Below are 11,872 nucleotides of genomic sequence, written 5' to 3' on the forward strand. Positions count from 1 at the left end.
TTTGCGATGTTCGTCTACCCTTATTTTGAGGGGGCGACATGTTTCACCTTTGTATAACCTACCACAGCTGCATGGGATGGAGTACACAGTCTTTGGTCATATTCTCTTCTATTTGTGGTTTTACCCGAAGGAGATATTTGCGAAGTGTTGTATTACTCTTGAATACTGTCCTGATGTCACATGGGCCGCATATCTTTTGTATCTTTTTGGAGAGGCCTTTCACAGAGGGTAGACAGACTGTGGACAGTTTATTGGCCTCATCCTCTCTTTTCTTCATAATTGGAGTGGATAGTATACTTTTGGGATAGTTGTTGCTTAACAGATCGTTATTGAGCTTGATCATCAACAACAACATCAATAAATACCTTAGGAATGAGAACCCAGGTTCGAAATTTCCCCAAGACACCTGAAGAAGGCTGGAGGGTATATCAGCCGAAACATTATATTAACAATAAACAAGATGAGGACAAATATCCGTCGAATGTAAATAATGTACATAATTCCTCATCTCTTAAATATAGAATTGTATTATCTAATCGGTACGGAGCCGACATTAGACTTCAATGGAGACATATAGAGAAACTCCATCAAAAACATTACAACCGTTGGAAAAAAACATCAACTAAATAACGAAATCAAAGAGATATTTGGATATTTCAGTGTAACTTATTAATGTTATTGAAAACTATTCATTGAATTGTGTGATAAGAAGCTTGCTTCTCAACAATATGGTTCCCTGTTCAGTTCCACTGCATGACACCTTGGGCAAGTGTCTTTTACTATAGCGTTAGGCTGACCAAATCCTTGTGAGGGGATTTAGTAGATGGAAACTGAAAGAAATCTGTTGTATATATATGTGCGCATGTGTGTGTGTGTGTTTGTCCCCCACCACGACTTGACAACAGGTGGTGGTGTGTTTATGTCCCTGTAACTTAGTGGTTTGGCAAAAGAGACCAATAGAATAAGTGCCAGGTTTTAAAAAAAAGTCCTGGGGTTGATTTGTTTGGCTAAAAAAAGCCCTTCAATGTGATGCCTCAGCATGGACACAGTCAGATGATTGTAACAAGTAACAGAAAAGGATTAGTCAAGTAAGAACTTATAAAGTAATTAGTTTATTTGTCTTGTACTTTTTGCTTTTATTGTGCTTTAAATTTAAAAAAAAACTTTATTGTATTTTGTAGGCTGTCACATCATATGAATGTAGAGATGAAGCAAGCCTCAGTTCAGATGAATTACAAGAATTAGGTACTAAATTATTAAACCTACCTCGGTTCAAAGAAGGCTTTGGAGAAGATTTTCAGAAAGAATTACGGTAAAATTTTTTATGTATTGCTTAGTTCTAGAGACATTTAATTTTTAAAAAATTATATAAATCAGGCTCAAATATTCTACATGCTTTACATTCAAACAAAGCAGATCTGGTTTCTCACACCTACTCTCTGAAGAATAAACAATCACATCATTGAATTTTTAAAGCTACAAGGTTATCTGTGATTAATCTAAAACAATGTGAATAAATAAGCATTGTATTTAACAAAGTAATGTGAATGCTAAAGGGTTAACGTCCATCTTCTGTAGTTGGTTTCACAGGATTCAATAAGTCGGAGGATTATATCATGCTTTAATGCCTGCTTGTCTATATTTTTCGGTTATTTCTTAATTTAACCAAGAATTTGCAAGAATGTAGCAATATAACTGTTTCATTGTGAAACCAATATTTGTAACAAAACCTTACAAAATGTTCTTAAATAAAATTAGGGTTTTAATTTAAATATAAACATTTTAAAAACCAAATTTTGCATCATAAATCCAGAGGTGGACGTTCTGAAGTAGTTTGGTGGGAGAAAAAAAAATGGTTTTAAGATGTGTAGCAATGTCCAAACGTCTTTTAGTCTATCTAAACTGGGAAAACCAGAGTAACTGTTAATGTTAATTTTGATTCGTGGTTTATTGAAATTTAAATATTTTTTAAGGAGTTGTTTAAAAAAATGTTTGCTTTCCATTTTTCCATGTTGGCATCAGTGGAGAGGGTTTTGGTGGGGTAACTATTTTTATACTTTTCCTCCCAATAATACCTATACCATGAAGTAGTGAGTAGAACTTATTTTATGACAATCAGGCAAACTGAAACAAGTGTGTTGTATATTTTTCTCAGAGACCTCAAACAATAACTGCGATAGTAAGGTTTGAACTCTTTAGTCACAAATAAGTTACCCAGCAATTTAACCTCACAACTATTGTACTTCTATGTAACCATAGTTTTTACTGTTCAACTTCTTTATTTCCTTGTAATGTGACAAATTTGGAGAAACTAATGATGAAAGCACTAGAATCTGGAGAAACTTGTAATAGACTGGATCAGGAAAAGTGAATCAAGCACGGTCATGTAGCTAAAAAGTTTGCTTTGAAACCGTGGAGTTTAGGGCTTGGGCCCCCATAACACTGTTGGTCAGTGTTTTCTACGATAGTAACTGGCTGACCTTATGAGTGAATGTACCAATTCACTCACAAGTAGCCTGCCATGTATGCATGTGTATGTGCATGAATGCATGATTGTCTATGTGTGGTAGTGTCTTCCTGTCTTGACAATTTCATACTGATTAGAAACAAAACCTTTTCACATAGACAGAGTCTTTATTTACAATCCTCTGTAAACACATGTCCTGCCATAGGCCTGTTTGTTGTTTGAAGGATTTGGACTGTTGCTAACCCTCACTTGGAAGTAAGAGGGGGTTAATGAAAGGAAAAGCATCCAGCCATAGAAAATCTTCCTTGGCAAGTTTCATTTGACCTATGCCAGCATGGAAAAGTGGACATTAAAATGATGACGGTGAAACAATGATGAATTACAATAATATTGAATGTTTCAAATGGTGTCTTTATTGGATGGATTTCACTATTTTACGGCAATTGCCTCAACAATCTCTACTTCATTACGTAAACAACAATCAGCATATAGTTTTTAGGAATTGTATATAATCATTTAGAAATATCTGACTATTGGTATGTTGAACAGAAGAAAGATAATCGTCCAGAAATTCAGAATGTCTGAGACAAATTTATTTTTGTGGTTTGTAGATATTTCATTTGTGCTACAAATGTTTTTAAGAGAGGAATAGACTTTCTATATTTTCACCCCACTCTTCATTGCATTAAATGTCTAGTACCTCTGTAAATAGTGATTATTTAACTTTCTATCTATGGTTACGATTGTTAGATAAGGACACTATAACTAATATTCTGCTATAACCATATGCCTATAGACTTTAGTGAGATGTAGAGTTCAGTGTAATGTTCAATAATGAACACTGAAATAAATTTATAAAAAATATGGAATTATGTTTTATTTCTGAAATTACATTGCTCTTTTATTTTCTTGTTTTAGTGACTTTTTGGTTGTTACTTGCAACCGCATCAACAGTTCTTGGGATACATATGGTATAGAATCATTACAAAGATCTGACAAGTCAGGTATGTTAACCCACTTCAAGATTTTAGTGTAGTTTCTTTGTCTTCTTAATCTTTATATTTTACTTCACTGGAAAGGTCAGGCTATTACTAGTAACCTATTATATGCTGTGGGTTAGTGTTACATTTAAGGATATTGAAAGACTGTCTAGACCAGTGGCATGCGGTGACTTCTGAGGTTGGTCATGCAATAACTACTTATTAATTTAGCTGAATCATTTTGAAATTAATTAACATAGAGAACACATTTAGTTACGTAATATGGCCAAAGTTTTAGACTGTTACGCTGTCGAAGATAGATCAACTGCTTTATCAGCTATTTGCTAATTTCAGGAAAATTATTGACACTCATTCGAGCAGCCTGCTCTGATACTCTGTACTGAACTCTGTACATTAAAAGACTACATCTTACGCACATTGAACATACATGCATGTACATAAACACACAGAGAATGAAAGACAAGGAAAATTCAACATTGTAAAAAGCTCAAAAATCACAAAACAAAAACCTAGCGTCTCTTTTCATTTGTTGGGAGTAGCAAAGATGTGATATATCGCAACATGCAAGGAAAAAACAAAGAAATGTAAATTACACTTACCTAATGATGAAAAAAAATTTGAAAGAATGTAAAAGTAAATTATTTATGCAAAATGATTTATACATAAACACATCTTTCAATTTGTGTGTATGTTTCAATGTGTGCGTGTGTCATTGTCTTTCAATGTACTGAGTTCAGTAAGTATCAGAATGGGTTGCTCGAGTGAGTGTCAATTATTTTCTGGAAGTTGGCAAACAACCTGATAAAGCAGCTGATTTGTATTTGACAACTTTACAGTCTAAAATGAAAGAATGCTCTTTAATACATTCAAATTTTTAAAAAAATATTCTAAATGTTATTTACTTACTTCATTTATAAATTAATTCAGTTCTTTGATCTTTCTGGACAAATATATTTACCACATTTTCATAGAAATCTTCTCTTTTTGTCAATTGTAATAAATCTTTTTCAATTGACATTAGTGCTAACCCAGACAGTCTTTCCTCTCCTGTTGCATTTCTTTGGTACGTTTTGATTCTAGTTTATGCAGAAAAGGATCGCTCCACCGAAGCAGTTGTAGACAGAATTATCAAAATCAACTTGCAAAGATTGAAGAGTTCTGGTATAGCTTCAACAAGATCACTGATGTAAATGTAACTCATTAAATGACTTACACTTCGTTTTTTAAAATCTTTTATTAAATACATTACATTGAACTCACTTTGTAATGAAATTACATAAAAAATCTGCCATAAGTAGTTTTTAAAGAATCTAAAGAATCTACAGGAAATTGTTTCCAATAGTCATCAACTTTGTTGAAATTCAAAAGTTCCATGAATTTAAACTCTTCTATTGAAAAATTGTTCAGTTTGTTTTCGAGCACAGTTCTAGTTTTATCTATTTACGCTTTACAATACACTATGTCATGACTTTTACTCTGGAGGATGTGAAATAAGACATCAGTGCAAGAAAATATATCACTGAATACTTCTAATAAAAATAAGAAATCAAGAGCTTTTAAAGTATGTAAGAATCCAATTGCTGAATTTAAGGTGGTATTATCCCTTGCTTTGGGATTTTCAATGATGTCTTCAAAATGGCTGATTATGAAATTATAATTTTCTTTTGTGGTAATAATAAGACGTGAGGAGTAATTCCATCTAGCTGCTGTTATTTTGGAAATCTTTTTTTAATAATGTTATCTAATACTTTAGCCCTTTTTGATTTTGTAAAAAAATGTACTCAGTCCATTTATTGTAGAAAAAAATATCTTGCATTCTTTCATAGCAGAGCATGATTGTGAAAGAACTAAATTTAAGATATGAGCACAACAATGAATAAAGATTTCACATATTTCTTTCTTACTTTTGACTCTGACCCATTTAATTGTCCTGCCATTGTAGTGACACCATCATAGGTTTGTGCAATCAATTTGTTTTCACATTTCCATGATTCAATGCATTTAAAAACATGTTCAGGTAAAGCATTTGCAGATTGATCTGCACTAACATCATTCGTAACACAATCCTCTGTAACGTAATGTGTAAAACAGTTGATAGTTGTGAACATTCCGATATATCAGATGTTTCATCAACAAGAGTAGCAATGAATTTAGCCTGTTTAAGTTTATTTTGTATTTTAATTCAACATGACCTTTTGAATTGCATTGGTCAAGTCATTTTGAATTCTGTTTTAGAAACCAGAGAAGATAGAAGCTGTATCTTAATCTCTTGCCAGTTTTTCATCATATTTACTGATTAAATATAAGAGTTCTTTATAATTTCCATGATTATTAGATTCTTCAGATTCAAAATGACCCCAAAATGATAATTCCTGATAACCTAAAATAAAAATAAATATATCGATCAATTGTTGCAGAATGGATCTGTTTCGTCTAACTTCCTCATTATGATGTTGTATGCTCTGTTTTTACATGCATCTAATTGTAAGGCTATGTGAACATTCCTGAATATTTTAAGATCTATCAAGGATCTTATATGCCTTTGAGAATGTTCATGTTTTAGCATAGTCATATATAAATTATTTAAATCATCATAACCGTTATCACTCCAAACAGTTTTTTCTAAGCAAAACAACATGCATGGTCAGCAGAATAACTTATTAAGCGTAGCACTACCAGTTAACCATTTTTTTCTTTTCATACAAATTAACCTGAAATTGTCTTGTGAATTTCTTGTTATAGCTTCGCAAATCAGGTAATTTCGGTGTTGGTCGACCACCAATTGTTTCCCTTCAAAGTCTTTTTTTGAAAAACTATTTTTCAAAATTTCTTCTACAATACACATTTCAGTCATTTGGACAAATATTTCAAAAATCCTAAAGAGATCTTATGAAAGCAATAGTGCACGTGTGAGTGTGTGTGAGTGTGCGCATGAACTGTAAATCAGTTTCAACAAAACAGAGATAATTTTAGTAAATCAATGAAAGATTAATTAGCTAAAAGACACCATTTCGAGCGTGGTCGTTTTCGTGCGGGTGACACGTAAAAGCACCCACTACACTCTCTGAGTGGTTGGCGTTAGGAAGGGCATCCAGCTGTAGAAACTCTGCCAAATTAGATTGGAGCCTGGTGTAGCCATCCGGTTGCACCAGTCCTCAGTCAAATCGTCCAACCCATGCTAGCATGGAAAGCGGACGTTAAACAATGATGATGATGATGATGATATTTCTGATTCCAGAATTTTTGAAAATTTATTCAATACAGAGGATGGTTAATGATAATAATTTCAAAACTTACGACAGAGCAAAATAGATATTCCAAAGTCATGGCAACATTTGAGCTGACTAATTAAGAATTGTGGGATTGTTGAGATGGTTTGGTCAGAATTTTTACAGATCACAAAGTGAAAATCCATTCATCTATTTAGCCTGTCCCGTTAGCGACATCAATTGCAAAGAATTGTTGACAAAGAAGAAGCAATAGAAAGGGAGGGGAGAGCCAAAGCTGTAACATTTATTTTTCTCAAAGCATGCCTTCTGTAATTATTTTATCAAGATAAAGAATCTTACAGGCGTTGACTTTACAGACAGGCAAGAGAGAAATTATAGTTATGGAAGATAGGAAGGAGAGGGCAAAAGATCTTGTATGCATTTTCAATGACTTGGACAACTTTTCAATGTAGTCATAAATACATTACATTCTTAAAATAAAACAAAATGTAGAAGATATTTTATCAGAAAACTCATTTACATGTAATTAATGAGGACATTATTACAAAAATTTCATGGGATTTATCTTCGGTATATGTCTGTGTGGTGTTTGAGTTTCATTGTTTGTATGATATAAATAGTGCAGAAAGAGAACTGAAGAGTAGATAAATCTGACCAAATATTTGTATCTAGTTACACCCTTTATATTCTGAGTTCAAATCTCACTGGGATTGATATTTCCATTTCATTCTTTTGGGATCAATAACGTAAGTACCATATACACACCAGGGTTCATTCTATTAATTACACAAATTTTAGCCTTATGTCAATGTGAGAAGTGTCTGTATTCTAGATAATTGAAACAAACTACTGTTAACCATTCTTGCTTCTGGTTTTTTGCTGTACCTCTGCACAGAAATTTGCTTGTGTGCAGATTTAGACTTTCTTTAAAAAATACCATCACACAAATTTCTTCAATTAAACATATTTGATGTTGTAAAAGGTTGATAGTTGCAATAGAGATATTAGTCTCTCTCTATCACCTTTTAACAAAATTATATATTAAGAAACAGTAGAACAATTAACAACATAATAAAAATAAGTTTTATTTTTGGTGATGCTTGGTTTTACAAATCCTGTGTCATTCAGCTTGGTAATCACTGGTTAACTTGTAATCAGCATTGGAAGGTTAAAAGCTTCGTTGAGGCATCTGAAAGGAGCAAGTTGTTGTCACCTCGAAGGTATCATGCTGAAGAGGTCTTAGAAAATGAAAGAAACGCTTTAAGTACTGGTTTTACTACGCATGTGCACTCGAGGGGCTTCCGGGAAGGCAAGTCCCTTGTGCATGCGTAGATTGTACTTCCTTAATGGCGGCCATAATTTCGCGCCACTACAATGTCATTTTGAAAAATCTTGTGTGCACACATTTTTTTCCTTTGTGCAATAGTTATATAATATGTGCCCAGTTTAGAGGGAACACTCTTGTTATCATTTTATTTTCAAAACAAATTTGAAGAAGTGCTTTGTCAGTTACCAAAAGTGTTGTAAAACACTATCATTAGTATTCCATTAACAATAATGGAATCAGTTTGGTTCAGTTTTACAAGTTATTCAACCTAGTGTTTAATAGGGACATCTAATAAGTATATTTCACTGTTTGATAGATGCATTTGATAAATAAATTTCATGGTTGCTATTTAAAGATGAATTCCTGAAATCACAGAATCTTATTTAGTATTAAACTACAAAACTGAAATACATTTTAAGAAATTTTTAATGAATTCTTCTTTTGATGATTATTTGTTTTTAAAAAATATTTTTCAGTGTTGTTTCAATTGGAGAGAGTCAGCAAAACTCAGTTTGAAAGATTCTTGGAATGTTGTCGACAAAAATACCTTCGATCAAAAATGGAGCCTGGTAGGTTCTTTATGTTTCTGTAACTAATTGGATGGAATTTATCCTTCTTTTGTGAATTTTTTTTATCCATTGTTTATGTGGATTTACTGGCTGAAACATTTATATAGAAGGACATTACTTGACTGCTCGAATTTGAAACTTAGCAGCTTGGATCATATTGTCTTTGTAGTTAGAACACTGGAGATATTAGAAAACTTAGAAATTGAATTGTGCCTCTTATGGCACAATTTAATTCTTGCCATTCTCACTTTGTATTAGAAAGAACACTTTAGTAATAAAGCATCTCTGTGACACTTTCATTGTTGTGCCAACATTGAATTATAAACTTAAGAAAAACAACACCTATGCAACACTTTTCACTTTACCCAACAATAACTTATTTTGTATTCACATGTTCTGTTGCTAGAGGCTGCTACATAATGGCAGTGAAATTAAAGATGGTTGATTTTTTTTTTAACAGTGGAAAAAAGAAGGAATGAGTGAGAGAGAAACAACTCTTACATGGTTCTTAAAAATATCCTACATGTTATTTCTCTTTATTTATTTTGTAGCTCCAGTGTAGATTTTCCATACATTATGGCCTTCTGTGTAGTTACATTTTCTGTCCTTGCTACAGATCATACGTAGGCCCATGTATGTTCTTCTTGGGTGCAAATTATGAATTTCTGGTCATGTTTTCTTTTTGCTTTATCTGTCGATATGCTTTCAGACCAGTATCCTTTCTGTTTCACCTTCCCATCAGTTTCAATGGATAACATCTGAAGTCTGGCCAGTGTCTTACATATGTGTTCTGTTTGCTGGAGGCTGCTACATAATGGCAGAGTGTGTGTGTGTGTGTGTGTGTGTGTGTGTGTGTGTGTGTGTGAGAGAGAGAGAGAGAGAGAGAGAGAGAGAGAGAGTGAGGGAGAGAGAGAAGTGTGTGTTTAAAGGGAGAGAATTGCTCCTAAATTTGTTTTTTTTCTTTCTCGTTTTATGTTGAGAAATTCTTATTGGAGAGTAAAAAGGTGTTACTTTTATATTTTGGTTGAGTTCCAGCTGTTTCAATTCCAATCTGCAACTTACTTTTTGATTTTTATGTTTGAGATAGTGTCAGCTTCTGCCTTACTGTTATTCTTTTTTTTATTTTGTTAATATTATAAATTATTAAAATTTATAACTTGGTTTTTTGTTACATACTAATGTGAGTCATGATATCTCTGTATGGTACAGAATTAAATTAGTTATTGTTTGGCAAACTTTGACTTAATCTCAACACAAACATTTGGATTAAGTTTCTGCTTTTTGTTTTTTTCCATCTCAGGTACAGCTGTTGGTGCTGTCTGTGCTCAAAGTATTGGAGAACCAGGAACACAGATGACTTTGAAAACTTTTCATTTTGCTGGTGTTGCTTCCATGAGTATCCTTTTATTTAATGATTAATTATACAAAGAAGTCGGTGCAACATCTGTGATCTTTGGAATGCCTCTCTCAGATAACTAAGGTTGATGCATTCCTTTATCACAATCTCTTTCTAGTATAAACAAAAGTCTTTAATGCATTTTAGTGACCCTGTATGTTCAACATATGGTCAAAGCATCTGCAGTACTTTCCATGAAAAATTTACTGGAATGAATTTCAATTACTCTCTTGAACCTCATTGACAACTTGAACTCAGAACATCTAGTTAATGAAGCATCCTTGCTATAATGTTTATTTTACAGTACATCCAGTTAGTGAAGCATCATAGCAATAATGTCTATCAATGTAGGTTAAGCAAGTTTGTAGTATATCACTATTTTCCTTGATCGTGTGTTATCTGTGAGGCCCAGCATCCTGAAATCTGATTGCACAATTTTTTTATCCATGTCATCCTTGGCTTTGTATTGTCACCACATATTGTTTGTTTCAGTTACATACCAATACCAGTAGAGTAATCTCTCCAGCATTAATGTTTCTTATAGTAGCTGTATCAACCTCATAATTGTGTAGTCTGGTACACTGAGACATAAGTGATTTAGCTATGAACATTGCAAACAGGGTTGGATAAAACAAATCCCAGTTGATTCAGTCAATTATATTCCTCTTTTACAAGTTTATTGCCTTGTGATCATTTGTGAAACCAGTATGTTACAGATTATTGTAAACTGTTCCTTAATTAGCTAGACATTACTCTTGGTGTGCCTCGTATCAAAGAAATCATCAATGCAACCAGGAACATAAGCACACCAATTATCACAGCTCAGTTAGATGTGGATGATGATCCAGAAATTGCTAGACGGGTCAAAGGTCGGATTGAGAAAACCCTCCTTGGTGAGGTAAAAATATATTCAATTTTAGTAACTGAATGTAATTTTTTTCTTTTTTGTTCTATGCAGAAATTAATTTGAATCATAAAATTGTATGGATGTTCTTATAACATTTTATATATATATATTATTTTATCTTACATCAACTTTTCCACTCCAGAATGATGAAATAGTATTTGTAAAATAGCAAGAAGATTTATGTACCTTGCCATGGCTTTGAGCTCTAGATCACTTGTTTAGCACATTATTTGATATCATCATCATCGTTTAACGTATGCCTTCCATGCTGGCATGGGTTGGACGGTTTGTCAGGAGCCGGCCAGGTAGAAGTCTACCCCAGGCTACTGTGTCTGTTTTTGCATGCTTTTTACATTTTAGTGCCCTGCAGAGTGGACTGAGTGCTTTTTACATGACACCAGCACAAGTGAGGTCAGTTTTGACATGATTTTTACAATGCCAATCACTTCACAGTGTGGACTGGATGCTTTTTATGTGGCACCAGCACCAGCAGTCACTTGCAAGACAAAGAATTTTAGAGTGGAGGGGACATTGGAGGCGGTGATCTTGTGTCAGATGATGAAAGGCTAGAGTATGACAAAGTGACAGAGAGGCAGAAACATGTGTCTTGCTATAGAGGAGGTACATGGTTACCCGGCCAGAGAGTGAGAGAGTGTGTGTGTGTGGCACTCCGTCGCTTACGACATCGAGGGTTCCAGTTGATCCGATCAACGGAACAGCCTGCTCGTGAAATTAACGTCCAAGTGACTGATCACTCCACAGACACGTGTACCCTTAACGTAATTCTCGGGGAGATTCAGCGTGACACAGAGTGTGACAAGGCTGGCTCTTTGAATTACAGGCACAACAGAAACAGGAAGAAAGAGTGAGAGAAAGTTGTGATGAAAGAATACAGTAGGGTTCGACACCACTCCCTGCTGGAATCTCATGTAGTTTAGGTGTTTTCGCTCAATAAACACTCACAACGCCTGGTCT

General features: G+C 33.8%; 1 protein-coding gene across 2 annotated transcripts in view; it reads left to right on the forward strand.

Annotated features, from left to right (window-relative positions):
• The window catches only part of LOC106870739 (DNA-directed RNA polymerase III subunit RPC1), a 212,730-nt gene that overhangs the window by 156,677 nt on the left and 44,181 nt on the right, over window positions 1-11,872 (forward strand). For both annotated transcript variants that reach the window (XM_052969556.1, XM_052969557.1), the window contains 5 exons: window positions 1,182-1,312; window positions 3,386-3,471; window positions 8,502-8,594; window positions 9,895-9,990; window positions 10,737-10,888. In XM_052969556.1, coding sequence (XP_052825516.1) covers window positions 1,182-1,312; window positions 3,386-3,471; window positions 8,502-8,594; window positions 9,895-9,990; window positions 10,737-10,888 — 558 coding nt within the window. The remainder of the gene's footprint in view (window positions 1-1,181; window positions 1,313-3,385; window positions 3,472-8,501; window positions 8,595-9,894; window positions 9,991-10,736; window positions 10,889-11,872) is intronic.

Source organism: Octopus bimaculoides, chromosome 7 (genome assembly GCF_001194135.2).
Source record: "Octopus bimaculoides isolate UCB-OBI-ISO-001 chromosome 7, ASM119413v2, whole genome shotgun sequence".
In the NCBI taxonomy this organism is placed as follows: Eukaryota; Metazoa; Mollusca; class Cephalopoda; order Octopoda; family Octopodidae; genus Octopus; species Octopus bimaculoides.